This window comes from Podarcis gaigeae, assembly GCF_964106915.1.
Source record: "Podarcis gaigeae genome assembly, chromosome: 14".
Classification (NCBI taxonomy): Eukaryota; Metazoa; Chordata; class Lepidosauria; order Squamata; family Lacertidae; genus Podarcis; species Podarcis gaigeae.
Window position 1 is genome coordinate 11,768,153 of NC_139690.1, and position 21,764 is coordinate 11,789,916.

A 21,764-nucleotide genomic window follows, 5' to 3' on the forward strand; every position below is an offset into this window, starting at 1 on the left:
CATTCTGGATCCTATTGTTCTAGGACCAATCAGACCGCTGCATTCTGAATCCTATTGTTCTAGGGCCAATCAGACTGCTGCATTCTGAATCTTATTGTTCTAGGACCAATCAGACTGCTGCATTTTGGATCCTATTCAACTCAGTACATAACAGTCTCATTTCAAAATCCCTCTCCATGTTGGAGACAGCTAGGTCTGTAGCACAAGGGCTGCAAGAATGGCGAAGTTTTGTTGTTGGTGTTGTTAAGAAGGGAAACAAACAACTTCCCCTTGTCTTTAAAAGTAAGCCCATCCCACGTGATAGCTCTTTGATTGGGCCTGGCCCTCCCCAAAGATTTGCCAACATCCCTCCCACTTTATTTTTTTTAATTATTTATTTACAGTGGTGCCTCGCAAGACGAAATTAATCCGTTCCGTGAGGCTCTTCGTATAGCGGTTTTTTCGTCTTGCGAAGCAAGCCCATTGACAGCTTAGCAGATTAGCGCTATTAGCGGTTTAGCGGCTTTTAGCGGATCAGCTGATAAGCGGCTTAGCGGCTTAGGAAAAGGGGGGGGGAAAGGGGGGAAAACCCACAGGAACTCGCAAGACATTTCATCTTGCGAAGCAAGCCCATAGGGAAATTCGTTTTGCGAAGTGCCTCCAAAACAGAAAACCCTTTCGTCTAGCGGGTTTTCCGTCTTGTGAGGCGTTCGTCTTGCGGGGCACCACTGTACTTTTGAAAGGGGTGAAAGGGTCTCCAAAATGAGGTGTGTGTGCATGTATGTGGTCCAGCCTGAAGTGAGATTAGGGATTTGTTGCCCCTGTCAGGAATCAGATCTAGAACGTCTGAGGTAAACCGTGGTTACCTGATGCTTTCTGAACATGCCCATCGTTCATTTCCTTCTTCACTGGACGTAACGCTCAAGGCAGAGCTGAGCCCCATGCTATTTCTTTTGAGAAAATTACTTCAAATAAGCTCAAACGCACCTGGGAAAACATGATGGATTGAACTTGAAAAAACAAAGCATTGTTCTGGAATGTCCACAGAGGGCACTCGATTCTACGATATTCCCTTCTGGGTTAATCACGTCTCAAGAATGGTATTGAATGTTCCCTCTTTTCTACCAGGATTGAAAGGAGAACCTGGAGAGAGAGGTGAAAAAGGGGATCCTGGAGAAATTGGCTTGCCTGGGAAAGAGGGAGAGCGAGGAGAAAAGGGATCGAGGGGTCCCAAGGGGGACAAAGGTGATGCGAACAATGAACTCATGGCAGAAGGTGAGCTAACAGGCACTCTAAGAATGTATAACTCATAGAAAAACATCATATCAACAAACTCTTTGTGTTACTTGAAGCAATGGCCACAACCAATGGATGCAATGGATCCAAACTACAAGAAAGGAGATTCCACCTAAACATTAGGAAGAACCTCCTGACAGTAAGAGCTGTTTGACAGTGGAATTTGCTGCCAAGGAGTGTGGTGGAGTCTCCTTCTTTGGAGGTCTTTAAGCAGAGGCTTGACAACCATATGTCAGGAGTGCTCTGATGGTGTTTCCTGCTTGGCAGGGGGTTGGACTCGATGGCCCTTGTGGTCTCTTCCAACTCTATGACTCTAACCACCCTGTATACATTTAAAGCACACTGAAATAGTACGGTTTTTCACAAAAAGAATCTTGGGAACTCTAGTTTTTTAAGGGTCCTGGGAATTCTTGCTCTCTGAGGAGTTCCAAGGATTTCTGAAGGGAAACCATGTGCTTTAAAATGTACTTTAAAGCGGTGTGATCAAGTGTTCTCCTTGGCAGGGTTTTCTTCCTATATACATAAAAATGTAAGACTGTCGTCACGCAGCTCCCACTGGATGATTCATTGCACCGTGTCCATCCATCTAGTTGGATGGAAGGAGTGCTTAGCCATGGCAATGTTTTAGGAGGAGGAAGATGCAAGAGGTTACCATGCGCGGAAGCGGCAAATCGCGACCCGCGCATGCGCAGATGTGGGTTGCATTCTGTTCAGGATGCGAACGGGGCTCAGGAACAGATCCCGTTCGCAACATGAGGTATGACTGTATAACCTTCTGTCCTCCCCTGAATCTACTTGATAGCATCTCTCAAAGGGTTATGTGCTGTTAAGTTGTGGGTGAACATATCAGACGACACAGCGATTCTTCAAACAGCTCTTGTTTATTCACAGGCCAGAACAGAACTGAACTGTAGGGTTCAGTCAGCCTGCCTATATAGAGCTCCAGTACAACGTAACTGTAACAATTTTCTAAAACTACCCAATCACTGAACGTCACTTTCAATCCCTTATTTGCATAACTATCTACAGTACCCCCCTGCTGGCCCAGGGTGAGAACTTCAGTACATAACATGTGCCAAACTTGTAAATGTACTGGCAAAAGGTAACTCCTCTGTTTTGATGTTCTCTTAGGTGCAAAAGGTGAGCCAGGGCCTCCAGGACCCTCTGGTCCCCCAGGGCCTCCAGGACCTCCAGGGCCACCTGGGAAACGCAAAGCTAAGGCCCAGGTTCAGGAGAAAATGTTCAGTTCAGAGTGTACAGGTGAGTGTTTTGTGATGCTATAGCATATTGAGCTAAAATGTCGAGCTGCGGATTGGGGAGTCCCCAGTTGGAATCCTGCCTTTGCCATGAACTCACGAGGTGGCCTTAAGCATGCCCCTTCCTCTTCCTCGGTGCCCCCATCTGCAGTAGAGGGGACAATAATAGTAGCTTACCTTACAGGGTTGTGCTAAAGGTAACATACTAGATAATGCGCGAGAATCGCTTCGAACACTCGAAACTGCAATAGAAATGTTCGTTATTTTTATCAACAATATGCTCTCTCCACCTTTACCATGGGCAGACTTTGAGTTTAAAAGATCTACAGTGGTACCTCAGGTTACATACGCTTCAGGTTACAGACTCCACTAACCCAGAAATAATGCTTCAGGTTAAGAACTTTGCTTCAGGTCAGGAGGAGAACAGAAATTGTGCTCCGGTGGTGTGGCAGCAGTGGGAGGCCCCATTAGCTAAAGTGGTGCTTCAGGTTAAGAACAGTTTCAGGTTAAGTACGGACCTCCGGAATGAATTACTTAACTTGAGGTACCACTGTACTTTCTGCTAGAACCCTGACATCCATCGATCTGAGCAGGGGCCAAACGGTGGTACAGAAGCTTACGAAGCCTCCAGACAAACTTGCCGCATCTCAAGTTTTAGCATTTAGGGTTGTGTCCAATCGTGGCACAGCCTTGCTCCACCAGGTGCCCTTAATATGTTCTGGAACACATGACATACATGCCGATATGTTGAGCAATGATAATCATGGGCCCCTTGAGTGGAACCTCGAGCTGTGGATGTAATCTGTCCCAGAGGCACGTCCGCAACTCGAGGCGTTCGCATCCAGAAGCAGCACATCTGCGCACACGCATGGCGCAATTTAGCGCTTCTGCGCATGCACGAGCGGTGAAACCCGGAAGCAACCCGTTCCAGTACTTCCACGGGTTGCCGTGGGACGCAAGACGAAAACACAGAACTTGAAGCAGACGCAACATGAGGTATGACTGTACATTTGAAGCAGGATCATGCCACTTTGAACAATGATGGCTTCCCCCAAAGAATTCTGAGAGCTGTGGATTTTAAGGGGGCTGAGGATCGCTAGAAGACCCACCCCCTACACCCCTCACTTAGCTACAGTTCCCAAAGCTCACTAGGAAGAGGGGTTGATGGTTTAAGAGCTCTGCAAATTGTAGGTCAGTAAGGGGAACAGTAAGGGGAAGGTTGGCGGTTCAAATCCCCGTGACGGTGTGAGCTCCCGTTGCTCGGTCCCTGCTCCTGCCAACCTAGCAGTTCAAAAGCACGTCAAAGTGCAAGTAGATAAATAGGTACCGCTCCACCGGGAAGCGTTTCCGTGCGCTGCTCTGGTTCGCCAGAAGCGGCTTAGTCATGCTGGCCACATGACCCAGAAGCTGTACGGTGGCTCCCTCGGCCAGTAAAGCGAGATGAGCGCCGCAACCCCAGAGTCGGTCATTACTGGACCTAATGGTCAGGGGTCCCTTAACCCTTTACCTTTAAGGTGAACAGAGGTCCTCCTGGAATCACTCCCTGCATCTTTAACAAGCTATTTCTTTGTGGGATGCTTTGGCTGAGAGTCCTGCATTGCGGGGGCTGGACTAGATGACCATTGGGGGGCCCCTCCCAGTTCTACAATTCTGTTATTCTAGGACTGTTCAATGTGGCATGATTCTGCTTTAAGCTTTCAGTGCCGATTGAGACGATGGTTTCTCTGAAGCTGAAAAGATTATTGACTGTCTTTCATTTCCCTCCTCCTTCACTCCTTCAACCTGGAATCCCATTAGTGTGGCTGGAGTGAGCTTGGGCCAATCCTGTGGACATACTTGGAGAGATAAGGGAGGGAGGGCAGATAATGCTGCCTTGTCCAGAAAAAGAAGCCTTTGAAAGTGAAATTTTGCTTTCATTATTGCAACGAGAGACCTGGAACCGCCAAGGTTGCATTTAAATTAAAAACTCCATCGGTGGTCCGGGGAAAACTTGGCTTCACTAACGTGGTGCTTTTATCTTGACTTCTGATGGAAATGGAGCCCTGTTGCTTCATTTAGGTGGTGATAATGGATTCCTGCTCATTTTGCTGAGCGCGGTCCTTGACCTCTGGCTCAAAGTCCTGCCCTAGTACTTTACCAGCTTCACAGACTTTCAGCTCATCACCACAAGCCATTTTGAGCAACCTAGACATTTGGTCTAGTCATCATTTTTGATGTTTTTTCCCCTGATGAGTTCTCCCCAGTACATTAGTTCGTTGTGTTGCTTCTCCCTCTTCTGTTTCTGGATTGGAGTCATTAAGGCTTGGTGAGTAAAAGGTGACATGAGAGAAGTTTATAGTGGTGAATTTTGCACATGACGGAGATGTAAAAGATTTGGATTATTATAGAAGATGTAGGAGGAAATGATAAACAACAGGACCCACAAAGAGGAGGAGGGAAGTCCAGGAGATTCTTTGGAATCTTGATTTTATGTTGTATGTTGGATATGTGATTGCAAAACTTTAATCTGAAAAAATTGAATAAATAATTATTTATAAATAGAATTTTATAAAATTATGCACGGCATGGAGAAATTAATATTAGTACAGTGGTGCCTCAGGTTACATACGCTTCAGGTTACATACGCTTCAGGTTACAGACTCCGCTAACCCAGAAATAGTGCTTCAGGTTAAGAACTTTCCTTCAGGTCAGGAGGAGAACAGAAATTGTGCTCTGGTGGCGTGGCAGCAGCGGGAGGCCCCATTAGCTAAAGTGGTGCTTCAGGTTAAGAACAGTTTCGGCTTACGTACGGAGCTCCAGAACGAATTAAGTACTTAATCAGAGGTACCACTGTACAGCCATACCTCGGGTTGAATGTGCTTTGGGTTGAGCGCATTTTAGTTGCGCTCCGTGGCAACCCAGAAGTAATGGAGCGCATTACTTCCGGGTTTTGCCACTTGCGCATGTGCAGACGCTCAAAATGACGTCATGTGCATGCACAGAAGCAGCGAGAAGCGACGTGTGTGCGCGCAGACATGCCATCACTAGTTACGTTTGCTTCTAGATGTGAACGGTGCTCCAGAACGGATCCCGTTCGTATCTAGAGGTACCATTGTATTAGTATACCACCCTATACCCTCGGGTCTCAGGGTGGTAGCAACATAAAATCACAATATAAAAACACAAAACACATAATAAAAACAAAAGCAACCTGATCACACAGCCCCCACTCCCTGACACATTTAAAAAGGCATTGGATGTCAGTCAGCCAAAGCAGATAGAGAAAAGTTTCCCTCCTCTCATACTCTAGAATTTGTGGGCCCACAATGAAGCTGATTGCTGGGAGATTCAGGTCAGAGAAAAGAAAATGCCGTATTTTCCCGTGTATAAGACTGGGGTTGTTGTTTTTTTTACCAAAAAATTAGGTTTAAAATTGGGGCTTGTCTTATATATGGGTAGTGCTGAGGGGTGTTTTCTTAATTTGGAGTCCCCCCAAATAGGGGGCATCTTATACATGGACACGGGTGGCGCTGTGGGTTAAACCACAGAGCCTAGGACTTGTGTTTGTGTTCAATTCTGTGCTGACTGCACACCCCAGTTTCCTGCAAAGAGCTGACATGTGCAGCCAGCTCCCCAGGATTTAACCCCCTGCTACTCAGTTGATAGGGACGCAGGTGGTGCTGTGGGTTAAACCGCAGAGCCCAGGACTTGCCGTTCAGAAGGTCGGCAGTTCAAATCCCCGCGATGGGGTGAGCTCCCGTTGCTCAGTCCCTGCTCCTGCCTACCTAGCAGTTCGAAAGCACATCAAAGTGCAAGTAGATAAATAGGTACCGCTCCGGCGGGAAGCTAAACAGCGTATCCGTGCGCTGCTCTGGTTCGCCAGAAGTGGCTTAGTCATGCTGGCCACATGATCTGGAAGCTGTACGCCAGCTCCCTCGGCCAATAAAGCGAGATGAGCGCCGCAACCCCAGAGTTGGCCATGACTGGACCTAATGGTCAGGGGTCCCTTATACATGGGAGGGGTGTCTTATACACTGAAAAATATGGTACTATTTCATGCAATGCACCATGGCCAGATGCTTCTAAAAAGCAGCTGCTGAGAACCACAGGAAGGGAGAAGGCTCTTGTGCTCGCATCCTGCTTACCAGTTTGCTATAGGCAGCTGGCTGGATCCTAGACTAGACGTGCCATTGGCCTGATCCAATGAGCTCTTCTTATGTTCCTACACTCTTCTCAAGCAATGTCCCATAAAGAACCTATTTCCCATTGTCCTATTTCTGGAGTGTCTCACCTTCCTTTTAACACGGACCCTCGTAATGAGCCTGTGAAGTGGGAACGTGGTCCTCCTCCAGTCCTCGGAACAGGCTGTGCCACTTCAAGGATGGCAGAGGAGAACATTGCTCTTGCCCTCTCCTCTTTGTACTATTTTGGGGGCTGCTTGCTTAGCTCACGCTAGGAACCAGCACCCCACAGATTCCATCCCATGCTGTGTCTAGCTTCTGTCTTATCTGGAGGAGGGGGAGAAAGAGAGATTATTAGTGGTAGGGATATGAGCAGCTGTTTGCAAGGTAAGCCTTGGCATGTGAGTGGGGGGCGAACCCATGCTGATGCCTAAATCCATCCATTTCTCTCCTTGCTGTGATTCTGCTGGCAAGGCTAGAATTGGCGAGGGACGGAAGGGCTCTCAGTCTCACAGTTTCAGCAGCCTCTGCTTAAATACCCCCCGGTGAAGCAAAACTCACCTCTTCCTCAGTCAGATTGTTCCTCTGCAATCAGCTCTTGGGCTTATATACTTCTGATTTTCAGACAGTTGCCATCTATATATCTCCAGGCCTTGGATGAACTGGAAACACAGTTGTCCTTAGACTTTCTTGTTTCCTTTCGTCAAAGCTTGCTCCCAAATGCAAATCCTGCTCTTGGTACATTGGGAATGCCAGCCTGGGCCTTGACTGTTCTACCCAAAAAGATAAAATGCTGTTTCTGGGGCTTTGTTGAGAATGTGAACTGGGGAAAATGGATAGAGAAAGAGGGCATTCTCTCCTCTCCCCCATAACCCTGGACATTTATGAACTTCAGTGTTACAGAAGCACAGATTTCCAAGGAACCTGTGGTCCACCCTTCCTGGTTGTTGCACGCTATGGAACGCAGGACGCAACTACAGCACCATTGAGAGATTGGAACCCAGCCATATCCAGTCAGCAGTCTGTTTCAGGATAGGCAAAAAGATCTACAGTGGTACCTCAGGTTAAGAACTTAATTCGTTCCAGAGGTCCGTTCTTAACCTGAAACTGTTCTTAGCCTGAAGCACCACTTTAGCTGATGGGGCCTCCTGCTGCCGCCGTGCCACCGCTGCACGATTTCTGTTCTCATCCTGAAGCAAAGGTACTACTTCTGGGTTAGCGGAGTCTGTAACCTGAAGCGTCTGTAACCTGAGGTACCACTGTACCATGAAACACAGAGGATAAGACCGTCACTGGCTCCTAGCCACAATGGCTATGTTTTTGCTCCAACAAATGGGGTTTCCCATTGGGACATCTGGCTGGCTACTGTGAAAATAGGATGCTGCACCAAAGTGCCAAAATTCTGACACGCTTTTTCCATACAAAAGGTGGCAATCACATACCATCAGCGCTTGAAGTGTTTAAAGCTAAACCCCTAGCAAAGTTATTATAGGGGACTCAGATTTGGACAGGCCCTCACCTTGGATCTACAGAAGCTGTTCAATCTAATTTTTTTCCTGTTCCATCCTGTGTTCCAAGTGCTTCACTGCACTTAGAGGCTAATCTCCCCTCTGTTGAATTACAGATTTGGCATAGGACATTTAATTATTGGCTTTCCCCAAGTTTAAACCCCACTGGTCTGTCTACTACCCTTAGTGTCGCAAGATTGTCACGAGAGCGCTTGGATTAAAGTTGTCAAAGCTTTACTTTTCTGGTTTTTCACCACAACAGCTATTAACCCCAGGCTTCAGGTAAAGCAAAAAATTTAATTAGACAGCGCCTATATGATTTCGAATAACAGAATACTCTGGTCACAGTTGGGAAATTTTGTCCACCTTGTGATTATTTTCCACCTAGTCATTTTGACACTTTGTCACACGCTATCTGCAAAATTTAACCATTCCAAAATACAGACATGCTTTCACTTTTGGAAGATTGAATATACTGCCTTCGGCTGTACTTGAGGGTCGATTTCAAAAAATCCCACTGGGAAAACGGTTTTGTCCCTGTGGAGATGGCAGTATTGAGTCAGTGGCTCATGTGCTTCTGGCTTGCACTCTTTATAAAGATTTGAGGAGTGAGGTTATGACCCCTTTATTACTGTCCATGCCGGGTCACTCAACTATTCCTACTGGGTCCTTTCTTTTAGCAGATCAAGATGATCAGGTGACAGCAAAAACAGCAAGGTTTTAAGCAGGGGCAATTAGAATAATATCTATTATTTGATTGTTGATGTAAACCCCCAAAATGTATTTTCTATAGTTAAGTTTTTACCTTTATCTTCAGTACATTTTATTTTATTGCTATGGCTAGTGGCTGATGCAAATAAAGATTCTTCTGATTCTCTGATGCTGGGTTTGCTGGCCCCTTTTAGCTTGATCCAGAAGGGCCTTTCTTGTGTTCTTAGGATGTGTAAATTTATTTATGGCATTTTCTGGCACAGGTGGCTTTGGAGGGGGATTAGTTTGGAAAATCGTGTCCTCCATCATGGAGAGCACGTGTTGCAATGAGATTGTGATGGCCTGGGAATCCGATTCAGAGGCTGAACCGGAGGAATCCCAGCCTGCACAGGAGTCCCCACCTCTAGGACCGGCTGAACTGGGGCAGGGCCTTGATTCTGAGGAGCCTTCACCTGGTGCCTGCTCCTGAGGATCCAGCACAGGTGCAGGCATTTCAGAATGAAGGCCCTGCCCCAGTTCAGCTGGCCCTGGAGGCGGGGACTCCTGTGCAGGCTGGGATTCCTCCGGTTCAGCCTCTGAATCAGATTCCCAGGCCATCACAGAGATCACCTAAACTGTCTCCTTGTTGTTGGGACGGGACCGTTTGGATAGCCACAACACCCCATTGGATGCGCACGGTTGCTGGGGTAGAATTTGGCTGTTTGGGGACTCTGCTTGGCAACTGAGGGGCTATTTAAGCTGCTGGACATCTCGTAGAGCTTTCTCTTTCTCACAATGTGCCCTGGATCACCCTCCCTCCCTCCCTCCCTCCCTCCCTCCCTATATTTGGGGCTGTTCTTTTGACCTTGCTATGCCTGTCTAGGGGTTGTCTGTTTTGGGGCAAGGGCCTGGTAGGAATTTTGCCATTTGGCAGATTGGCTGGTGCCACTTGGTTTTTGCCTAGGTAAAGGTAAAGGGACCCCTGACCATTAGGTCCAGTCGTGACCGACTCTGGGTTTGAGGCGCTCATCTCGCTTTATTGGCCGAGGGAGCCGGCGTACAGCTTCTGGGTCAGGGGCCAACATAACTGTCAGGACTGCCGCTAGGTCCCAGCTCACAGAGGACCAACGCCCAGTGGATGTTATATACAAAAGTCTTTATTAAAGTTTAGTTTCCATTTCCAAGCTCTGGGCGCGCAGACCCACGTCTGACGCTAGACCAGCTAAGTCCCCTCTGACTCACTGCTCCACCCACACCAGTTTAAGATTCTAGCCCGGCTCCACCTCTTGCGCTGCTCTTTCCTGCGCTGGGTCCTTCTGCCCTCTGGGGTTCCCTCCTTCCTGGACTCCTCTGACGCTGAACCTCCTGAGTCTTGCCCCTCCCTCCGGCGGGCTTTAGGACCTGGCTCCCTTCCCGGGCTCCCCGCTGTGCCGCGCTCCTGTACATTTGAACTTGGCGCGCGCGCCCAGCCGGTGACTTTCCTTCTAACCGTTTCCCCGCTTCCTGATGTGGGTGTTGCCAAACCTGACTCCTCTCCTCCCTCTGGTGGTGAGGACACTGGTCCCGACTCCTGGGACTCCCCCTCCCCACTGCGCTCTGGTGGAGACGCTGGTCCTGATCTCCAGCTGCTGCTCAGGGACTCCCCGCTGGCCCCTTCCTCCTGGGGCTTCCCCCCTGGACCCCCCTTCGCTCTGGCCACCGGCGCTCCCTTCTGTGAGTCCTCCGATTCGCTAGAGAGGCTTGTGGAATAACTCTGGCCACTGTCACTGCCTGCGCCCCCCTTGTACTCCTCCTCCTCACTCTCCATTTGCTCCCCCTCCTGTGTCTCTCCTTCTGAACCCCTGACAATAACTAAGCCGCTTCTGGTGAACCAGAACAGCACACAGAAATGCCGTTTAGCTTCCCGCCGGAGCAGTACCTATTTATCTACTTGCACTTTTGACATGCTTTCAAACTGCTAGGTTGGCAGGAGCAGGGACCGAGCAATGGGAGCTCATCCCGTTGCGGGGATTCAAACCGCCAACCTTCTGATCTGCAAGTCCTAGGCTCTATGGTTTAGACCACAACGCCACCCGCGTAGGTTTTTGCCTACCGTGTAGCAACACATCACAACTTTGTAAGGTTGGTGGTTAGGCATTGGCTCAATGTTTTGCGGAGGGGAAGTGGTTGGCCTGCTTCTCCAATTGCTGTTGCTAGGGAATTCCGTTAAAGGAATCCAGAGGCTCGCCTTGCTTTTGTCCGAACCCTGTCAAGGGGCTAGGGCCACGCCAGAGCCCCTGGAAGCAGCTGGGGTGAGCTGTGAGACTGAAGCCAGTGTGGTGTAGTGGTTAAGGGTGGTGGACTCGTAATCTGGTGAACCGGGTTCGCTTCCCCGCTCCTCCACATGCAGCTGCTGAGTGACCTTGGTCCAGTCACACTTCTCTGAAGTCTCTCAGCCCCACTCACCTCACAGAGTGTTTGTTGTGGGGGAGGAAGGGAAAGGAGAATGTTAGCCGCTTTGAGACTCCTTTGGGTAGTGATAAAGCAGGATATCAAATCCAAACTCTTCTTCTTCTTCTCACTCAACTAGGATGCTTTCCCTTACTGACCTCTGGTGGTGCCCAGTTGTCACTCCTGTTCCTGCCACAGTGCAGGCTCAGGTACCATGCCTAAGCAACCATTCACATGCTGTAATCAATAAAGTTGTGGCCAAAATTATTGCCAAAAACCTTAACCAAATCTCTGTGTCTATTGTGTCTTTAATTTTGGGGTCTTCACAAACAAATTGCCATGGCTGAAACAGATGGTTAGATCAATGAGAGACACACATGAACCAAGGGGCTTTTTATGTACTAATGCATGTCTTGATTTCACAAACATCTTGGAGAGATGATGTATTTATTCCCCCATCTTTGGCAGCCCTGAAAATATGGAAGTCATAACAAAACCCCAGCAGAAGCAAAACAGTGTTCTGAAAAGCCATTGGAATTAGTGGCTTTCCCTTAGCCATTCTTCCATTTACTTCTTGTTTTTGTTGTTGTGTAAATGGACTTGTCTCCAGCTAAGTAGGCCCGCTGTAAAATAGCCATGTCCATTCACTTCAGATGGTCTACTCTTGAGTAGGACTGGTATTGGATGCAATGTTAGATTGCGTGTCAAAATAATAACAGATCTGTGTGTTCCTCTCCTTCTGTGCACCGTTTAGGGGAGACCTGTGCTATCCCAAATGACGATACCCTGGTAGAGAAAGCAAAAGAGAAGGGACACCTTCGTCAGCACAGAAAACCAGGTAGCCTGTGCTAAAAATGATCGCTTTGCTTAATAAAGGCTGGCCAGTGGTGCTGATTTCGTTTCTCTCCCCCTCAGAATGCATCATTAAATCAATTGGAAACCCAGCTGAAATTATACAATTAAGACAGAGCTATGGAGCATGGATGATGGATCTCGCCAACCGAAGTGATGAAAAAATTTGGATCGCTGAACATTTTACAGGTGAGGGTAGGGTCCAAATCCTCACTCAGCAATGCAGCAGGATGGGCAACCGTGGGCTGCTTACACACACACTCTCAATCTAACCCATCTATACCTGAAGTAGCGTCTCCACCCCCATCGTTCAGCTCCGCCGCTGAGGTCCAGCTCCAAGGGTCTTCTGGTGGTTCCCTCCCTGTGAGAAGCGAAGTTACAGGGAACCAGGCAGAGGGCCTTCTCGGTAGTGGCACCCACATGTCAAAGAAATAAACAACTATCTGACTTTTCGAAGACATCTGAAGGCAGCCCTGTTTAGGGAAGATTTAATGTTTAGTGTTTTATCGTGTTTTTAATATTCTGTTGGCAGCCAGCCAGATGGGTGGGATGTGAATAATAACAACAATGATTTGTTGTTGTTGTTGTTGTTGTTGGCGTCATCATAATCTTGCAGGGTTTGGGGGGGAACAAAATGAGTGGGGAGGGAGGAAGAACCATGTACACCACTGTGAACTCCTTAGAGGGAGGGATAGGATTAAAATGTAGTAGGGACTGTAACAGTTCTCTACTTGTAGCTGCTTGGAAAACCTTTCTTAAGAGCAAACATCCCAAAGTGTTACAAAGCGCCCATGCAGTGTATTGCTAGATTCCTCCTCCTGCAAGCTTCTTCAGCACCTGTTGTCACTGGTTTATTATCCGAAGCACAGGAAGGAGATGGTCTTTACTTGGAGGGCTTGCAAAACGTGCACAGTGCAGGGAAGATCGGTAAGAATAGAGAGGAACCAAAGAATGAGCCGAGGGAATGAGCAGGCAGATGGCAGTGGCAGAGCGAATCAGGTCAACTGGTTAAAAAGGAACATTTTTGCCTGGTGCTTAAAGGTGTGTAGTGAAGGCGCCAGGCGAACTTCCCTCGGGAGAGCATTCCACAGACGGGGAGCCACTGCAGAGAAGGCCCCGTTCTTGTGTTGCCACCCTCTGGACCTCTCAAGGAGTGGGCACATCAAGTAGGGCTTCAGAATATGACCTCAGGGTCCAGGTAGGTTCATATGGAAAGAGGTGTTCCTTGGGGTATTGTGGTCCTGAGTCATTTAAGGCTTTATAGGTAAAAACCAGCACTTTAAATTGGGCCCGGACACTAATTAGTAGCCAGTGCAGTTGGACCAGGATTGGTGTAATATGTTTGAATGGTCTTGCTCCAGTGAGCAACCTGTCCGCTGAATTCTGCACCATCTGAATTCCAAACCGTTTTCAGAGGGAGCCCTACACATTGCAGTAATCCAACCTATAAATGTAATAAACAAACCAACTTTTCCCATGCCTTCCTCCCTTGAACAGGCCACATGATTAAAGAATATGAGGACATCTCTGCGCTGTGGAACAACAGCTACAGCACCATCGAGCTCCCTTGGCAATATTACGGCTGTGGACATGCCATCTATAACAACACCTTGTACTACCAGCGTGTCGGACGCAACATTATTGTGAAGTAAGTAGCTGAGGGGGCAGCAAAGGGGCTTCTGCTACTAAGCTGCGCCACGTCAGGGAGAGGGAACCTGGCAAGCTCTGCTGAATGGCAGTAAGGTAGCTCCGTGGTAGAGGATCTGTCACCCTGGCATCTCCCAATTCTGGAGCCCTGGAGAGCCACTGCCAGGAATCGCAGACCACACTGGGCTCCACGGACTGATGGGGCAAGTCTTTGTAAGGCCATTTCCTTTGTTTCTCATTGCTGCCATTCAACAGAGACTCACTTTGAACAGCTTCCTTCGCCCAGGGCTTAGCTTATGGGACGAGTGTGTATTGTGAGGCTCCGTTGTGTGGGAGCTGGGATTGCAGCCTTGGCGTTATTGGGGTGGCTGGGTGCTATTTCGAGAGCGAGTGAAAGATTCCCTCTGCTCTTATGCCCTTTCCAGCATCGCCCTTGATGCTGACGCCAACAAAAACATTTGCCTTTGAGAAGCAGGTGTGAGTGCCTCCTTGACCTTTCTCCATAGGGAAGAAGGCAGAGAAATGAGAGAGGTTCCCGGGATCGTAATTTGCTCTGTTTGAGACACTCCCTGTTTCTTGGCAAGGGGGTTTAGAGATGCCAAACCTCTTCCAACAATGTTCTTTCATCTCAGCAGTGGAAGCGGCTGAAGAGGGAGGAATATAATGTCTTAACTGTCCATGATTAACACTCAGAGGGAGATTGATGGAGCTAGCAGCCGTTTGAAGGTTTTGGGGAGTTTGGTTCCTCTGACAAAAGCCTTGTAAACCAGGCAAGAGACAGATTGCAGACCTGATAGCATCAGGCAGTTTCTTATGTTCCAAGACATGTGCATAAAGCTTTCATGCTTGGTAGTGGCACCCAGATTGCAGAACTGCCCCCCAAAAGGGGTTTGATTGGCCCCATCTCTTTTGAGTTTAGGAGTGAGGCATGTATTTTCTCTTTTGCTGTGCCTTTGATCTGTTTTGCCTTCCTGCTTTGGCAATGTATTTTGAAACTGACCTATGGTGCAATTCTATGGTGTGTATGTGTGTGTGTGTGTGTGTGTGTGTGTGTGTATAATCAAATGCAGTTCATCCACCTCATAGTTTGACCTGGCAGCCTCTTGTTCTGTCCATTTCTGGGATTCAACTGTTTCCCTCCCACTGTGAACAATGGCTTGTGGAAAAACAAGGCTTATTCAAATGGCAGTTTATGGTCCTGTCTTGCTGTCCCTATGGAACGCAGTTGTTGCTGTGGTCTAAACCACTGAGCCTCTTGGGCTTGCTGATCGGAAGGTCGGTGGTTCGAATCCCCACAACGGGGTGAGCTCCCGTTGCTCTGTCCCAGCTCTTGCCAAGCCAGCAGTTCGAAAGCATGCCAGTGCAAGTAGATAAATAGGTACCACTACAGGGGGAAGGTAAACGGCGTTTCCGTGCGCTGCTCTGGTTCGCCAGAAGTGGTTTAGTCATGCTGGCCACATGACCTGGAAGCTGTACACCGGCTCCCTCAGCCAGTAAATTGAGATGAGCACCGCAACCCCAGAGTCGGCCACGACTGGACCTAATGGTCAGGGGTCCCTTTACCTTTACCTTTACAGTGGGAAGGTAAACGGCATTTCTGTGTGCTTTGGTTTCCGTCACGGTGTCCCATTGCACCAGAAGCGGTTTAGTCCTGCTGGATACATGACCCGGAAAGCTGTCTGTGGACAAACGCCAGCTCCCTCGGCCTGAAAGCGAGATGAATGCTGCAACCCCATAGTTGCCTTTGACTGGACTTAACTGTCCAGGGCTCCTTCACCTTCACCTTTTTACCTTGTTTCCCTAAACCATGGTTAACACTAAACCCAGGTTTGGTTCAGTGATGGTTAATTGAAAACGGAAGTGAAACCTTGCAGCCTTGTTGTGGCTGTACCAGAGGAGAACCAGAAACTGAGCAGACTGCACTCCCATGACCCTGCGGTTCCAAACTGTAGTTTAGTGTTACATACAAACACAACCATTGGCTCTCTTGGGGGCAATGATAACAGAGACAGGTGCATTCTGCTATTCCCTCTTAACTCTTAAGTGGCATGTTCTGTACTTTGAGGAACAAAAGGGAACATCATTTTAAAGAGCTTCTTTGCCTTGCTTGCTTTGAATGCTGAACTGTCCTCAGAATGACCTTTTCCTTCAGCAAACTTTGTGGCAGACTTGCTTCTCAGCCGTGTGGTCCCAATCTTAGGGTGCATGCTCATCATTTTGGACCCTTAAACCACACTCAAAGCTTCTTTCCCTCAAAGAAACCTGGGCACGGTGGTTGATTCCCCACAGAGTTTTAATTCTCAGCAATCCTTAATAAACTACAGTTCCCAGAATTCTTTGAGGGGAAAGCTTGCCACAAATGTGCTTTAAAGGGATAGCATATGCAGCCTGTGGGTAGCAACATTTCCTTTGGGATGTGTCTTGCGGTCAACTCAACTTTTGGAAGATTCTCAAGAAACTGTATCAGCCCTTTTTGGGGCACTTTTTTAAATTACGTTTCAGGGCTTCGAGATCTCTGTGACTCAGATATCCAAACATTTCCAGAATTTTTTTTTTTTAAACAATGCTTTTGTACTTCAGAGAGATGCGCATCCTGCCTATGGGACGGCAAGAACAAGGCCAGAATGCTTGCTCAATCTCCTTGCTTGGAAAGAATTTTTGTTTTTATTTCTTGGTCCCAGTTTATTTGATTGGATTTCAGAACTTGCCACCCAAGTCATTAGAACGTAAGAAGATTCCCATCTAGGCTGTCATCCTGTTTAGGGAAGTTTTTAATGTTTGGTGTTTTATTGTGTTTTTAATATTCTGTTGGGAGCTGCCCAGAGTGGCTGGAGAAACCAAGCCAGATGGGCAGGGTATAAACAAACAAACATCATCATCATCATTATCATCATTATCATCATCATCATCATCATCATCATCATCATCATCACCACAGCAACCTGCCAGATGCTTGTGGGAAGCACAGAAGCAAGGTAAAGGTAAAGGTACGGGCCAGTCGTGTCCGACTCTAGGGTTGCGTGCTCATCTCGCTCTAGAGGCCGTGAGCCGGCGCCGTCCAAAGACACTTCCGGGTCACGTGGCCAGCGTGACGAAGCTGCAGCTGGTGAGCCAGCACCAGCGCAGCACACGGAAACGCCGTTTACCTTCCCGCTATAAAACGGTACCTATTTATCTACTTGCACTTAAGAGTGCTTTCAAACTGCTAGGTGGGCAGGAGCTGGGACCGAACGACGGGAGCTCACCCCGCCGCAGGGATTCGAACCACCGACCATACGATCGGCAAGTCCTAGGCACTGAGGTTTTACCCACAGCGCCACCTGCGTCCCTCCAGAAGCAAGACACGAGTGCAAATCTCCTCTTGTGATTTCCAGAAAGCACATTCAGAGGCATGCTCCAGTTTAGGCATTGATTTCCATTGAAATTAGTCCAGTCTTCTGCTGCCTGCAAATTGGACATTTGCCGTCCAAATGGCATCTAATTTGCAGGCATTCTTCTCATCCCTCAGGACATAAAACCTACTGGAATTTTGACAGATTGAACAAAGGACTCCATTTTTATTGGTAACTGAAATGACTCACACATGGATCCAAACTTGTATGAGCTTTCCAATCTGCCTGTTTCAATGTTCTCTCCTCCTCTTCTCCCCAGAAAACCTTTCTTTGGTGATGTCTACAGAGGCCCCGTCCGCACTATCCATTTATAGCAGTATCATCCCACTTTAAACTGCACTTTCTGGGAAGGGCAGTTTGTTAAGGGTGCTTTGTGTGGTTCAGAGACTCCTATTCCCATCACAGAGCTACAATCCCTCTTCCCAGGGAACTCTGGTAATTGTTGCACTACAAGCAGAAGTAGGGTATGCGTGGTATAAAAAATAGTCTACTTTGGTAAAAAATTATATTCATTGCTTCCTCCTGTTTCCCCCCTGCCCCAGTCCACCACTGTTCACAATGTTTTCAACACTGTGATACATCACCAGTTGAACCACAATATACCAATATATCACGGTGTCTGAAATAAGGATGGAGCTCTGTGGAGGCATCGGCTGGCTTCATCATCATCATCATCATCATCATCATCATCATCATCATCATATTTATATCCCGCCCTCCCCAGCTGAAGCCAGGCTCAGAGCGGCTAACAACATTAAAATGATACAACATTCTAAAACCATTTTATTCTAAAATCAATTCAAATCAGATTAATGGCAACCACTGGGCTAGAGTTCTGTGAGGATTGCCAAAGGAGGGGGTCAGGCTGTGCCTTGGCCAAAGGCCTGGTGGAACAGCTCTGTCTTGCAGGCCCTGCGGAAAGATGTCAAGTCCCGCAGGGCCCTAGTCTCCTGTGACAGAGCGTTCCACCAGATTGGAGCCACAGCTGAAAAAGCCCTGGCTCTGGTTGAGGCCAGCCTAACCTATCTGTGGCCCAGGACCTCCAAGATGTTTTTGTTTGAAGACTGTAAGGTCCTCTGTGGGACATACCATGGCTTTTCCTGCATTGTGATTTTTGCTGGCGCTTGCTCTTGTGATTCGCTGCCCCTTGCAAATGGAAGAGGAGAATTGAGCCGGCTGAGTTAAAAGGGGCTGCAGGAATCGAGAGAAGCATTGGCTGGCTTCACGGTTTTTTCTGCATTGTGATTTTTGCATAGCACACACACACACACACACACCGTGATTCACAATATATTGCCAGGTCCAAATTTTTAATAATGGGGAAAATGCACAACTTTTCTTAAAGACCATTGTAAACAGCTAAAATCATTAGTAGGATTGGAATGGCACTTGTAGTGTAAGGTTGATTCTGGACATAATGGAAGAGGTAAAGGTTTTGTATTAGCATAAAAGATGCGGGCGGAATTGATTGATAATAGGACACACAAAGGGAAGGATGGAAATCCAGGAGATTCCTTGGAATCTTGTTTTTATGATTTATGTTTGAGATAACTCTGTAAAGTTGAAAAACCAAATAAATAAATTTAAAATATATATATTATGCAAGCAATATCATGATACGGACTTCGGTTTTGGATGATATATTGATATATCACCCAGCTCTGGTAGGTTACCCAGAAGGGAATGTGGACTTGGAATAAAAGAGGTTCCCAATCTGGATTCATGTTCTTCCATTCCTTTCAATATAAAACACATGGAAACAAATGGGGTGTGTTAATTTTGTTTTATAAACCCCTGCCCTCATGCCGCTTGAGCCGCTCTGACGTATTTTGCTTCAAACCCTCTCCGCAGGTACGACTTCGCGACACAGTCCTCGCAGACGCTCTCCATCAAAAACGCCTGGTACTTTGAGCGCAAGTATCTCTTTGGCGCTTCCAAATCCTACTTCAGCGTCGCCGTGGACGAGAATGGGCTTTGGGTGCTCTACCTCTCGAGGCCAGACGAACACATCATGGTGGCGCACGTAGACGAGGACACCTTCTCGGTGCTGCGGTACATCAACACCACGTACCCGCAGTCCAAAGCCGGCAACGCCTTCGTCGCCTGCGGGGTTCTGTACATCACCGACAAGAACCACACACATATCGCCTTTGCTTATGATCTCTGGAGGGAAAGGCAGCTGGACACCAGCTTTGAGTTGAAACTGTCGCTATCCGACGCAGGCTTTGCTTCCAAAGTGTCCCCAACCAAGCAGGACGATTCGTCGTTTGTGCCCGTCCTAGCCATGCTTTCCTATAATCAAGGGGACAAGCGCCTCTACACATGGGAACATGGCTTTCTGATGCAATACCCTGTCCATTTTGTCGGCTGAATGCGCTAGGTACCAATCCATCTTTGCCTGTCGTCCATATTGGAGATTCAGCTCTCCAAACCTTTCAGCGAAAACAACTGCACATCTTCCATTTGAGGAGAGTCGCAAAGCAATGTGCGTACAGACAGGGCGGCTTGTTCTCGTCCCCCTTTGTGTCCCCAGCGTAGATGTTTAGATTACGTAGGCTTCTGTGGCTTTGCAGAACAAAGGCTGCTCAATGTCGTAGCGAGCGGTGCATGCCAGCAGAAGCCCAGTGAGGCTTTGTTTCGCAGAGAGGCTGCAGTGTGGGAGGATTCCCTTTCAAATGCCATGTGCTTCGAGCGCGGACGGAGGCATGTGGCACCTCTCGTCAAAGGACCCCAGGAATGCGTCTAAAAGCCTGCAGCTCCCATGCGGCGCTCCTTCTTCTGGGTCACAATGGCACCATACAGTACATTTAAGGCATGCTTGGACCACTTTCGCATTGGAACGGTAGTTTCAGGGTCCCTGTGGATCAGAGGTCTTGGGTTGTCTTCTAGCAACCCCCGACACCCTTTAACCAACTGCAGTTGCTGGATTTATTTTGGGGGAAGCCAGAGCTGTAAAAGTGGTGCAAGCGTCCTTTTAAATGTATGGCTGGGGTCCACGCCAGCCATTTTTAAGCTTGCGAGGGCTGTGCCCGGTGTTCCCTGCTCACTAGCACAAGGCTTTTGCACTAGCAGGTGGGAGATTTTAATGTTGTGGAACAGTGGAATCCAATGCTTCAGAAACTTGTTGCACAGCAGCGACCCACCTGCAGGCAATGAAACCCTCCTGCCACAAAGCATCTTGCCAGCAGAAGAAGTATACCACTAAGTGACAAACGTTGCAATGCAACCTTCAGTGTATTGGTCTCTTGGCTGTGTGTGGCTGCTTAGGTGGTCATGCATATTGCTCTATATCAGCCTTTCTCAACCTGTGGGTCCCCAGATGTTGTTGAACTACAACTCCCATCACCGCTAGCTAGCAAGGCCAGAGCTCAGGGATGATGGGAGTTGTAGTCCAACAACATCTGGGGACCCACAGGTTGAGAACCGCTGCTCTAAATGGTCTTATGGTCCATCTCATCGAACCCTGATCTCAGGAACCCTGATCTCTAGGAATCTTGCAACCTTCACAGCAGGCGTGCGGCAGCTTTGGCCCTCCAGAAGTTGCCAGACGACAACTCCCGTCATTCCTAGCTTCCTGAGACTGATAGGAGCTGTTGTTCAGGGCCATATGGAAGGCCACAGGTTCCTTACATGTGCCTTACAGTTTCTGCTCGAATATCTCGTGACAAAGAGGTCACGATTGCTCTGGAGCAGCCTCTTCTCCTGTCAAAACAGCTATTTGCTTGACGTTTTGCCAGAAAAGGATGCCCTCCCATTTCAACTAGCTGTTGTTTTATGCTCTGGAGCAAAAGAGGGAGATGTGGAACATACTGGGGGGGGGGGGAATGCTTCTTAGAACACCCCCTTCAGCTCTCTTTAACATGATAGTCTCCAGCCCTGCCCTGTCCACTGAAATGTGTCCTTGAATCCGAGATATCATTTCAATTCTCCGTTGAAGTCATCCCCACCCCCCCAGCACCTTTTAGCTGTAATCTTGGCTGAATGTCTCTCTCTCTGTGTATATATTTCTCAACTGGGGAATAAAGATGCATGTATTACAATCTTGGCAAATAAAGGGGACACTGGCCCAACTGGAATGGACTTCCTGACTCCTGTTGCAGCCAAACACAGCTATTTTGGAAGGATGTGTCGAACGGCAATAGGCATGGCGGTGTTTGTTCCTGGCAGAGAAATGTTTCTCAAAGTGGGAAGTCTGCAAAAGTAATCTGTCAGAGGGCAACCTCTGGGAATGATCTGGGGTCAAACAGATGTCAAAAACAGAGGTACACCTACCACTGTGAAGCCAAAACTAACTTATATGCATCCTTGCATTTAATGCGCAAGGCTTTTTTAGAAAAGAAATTAAAATAGCATTAGCAGGCAAGTGTGAAAGAGAATTGTACTCTGTGGATGAATGTAAGTCTTCCCTTTCATTTTTGACACTGCTCCTGAGGAAAATCCCTCTTCAAATAATGGGGAAAAAACCAAATGGAAGATGTAGACCCCCCTTTTTACATACACAGAATTGCGTGCAAGGAATCAGAGCCCAGCATTGGTGCAAGACGACTGTGTGCA

The 21,764-nt window shown here is 47.9% G+C and overlaps 1 protein-coding gene across 1 annotated transcript in view; it reads left to right on the forward strand.

Moving 5' to 3' along the window:
• GLDN (gliomedin) overlaps positions 1-21,280 on the forward strand; it is a 35,506-nt gene extending 14,226 nt beyond the window's left edge. The window contains exons 5-10 of the mRNA XM_083712715.1: positions 1,108-1,254; positions 2,407-2,535; positions 12,074-12,157; positions 12,235-12,360; positions 13,669-13,819; positions 19,062-21,280. Of these exons, the coding sequence (XP_083568841.1) occupies positions 1,108-1,254; positions 2,407-2,535; positions 12,074-12,157; positions 12,235-12,360; positions 13,669-13,819; positions 19,062-19,581 (1,157 nt within the window). The 3' untranslated portion in view covers positions 19,582-21,280. The remainder of the gene's footprint in view (positions 1-1,107; positions 1,255-2,406; positions 2,536-12,073; positions 12,158-12,234; positions 12,361-13,668; positions 13,820-19,061) is intronic.
• Positions 21,281-21,764: the final 484 nt, after the last annotated feature.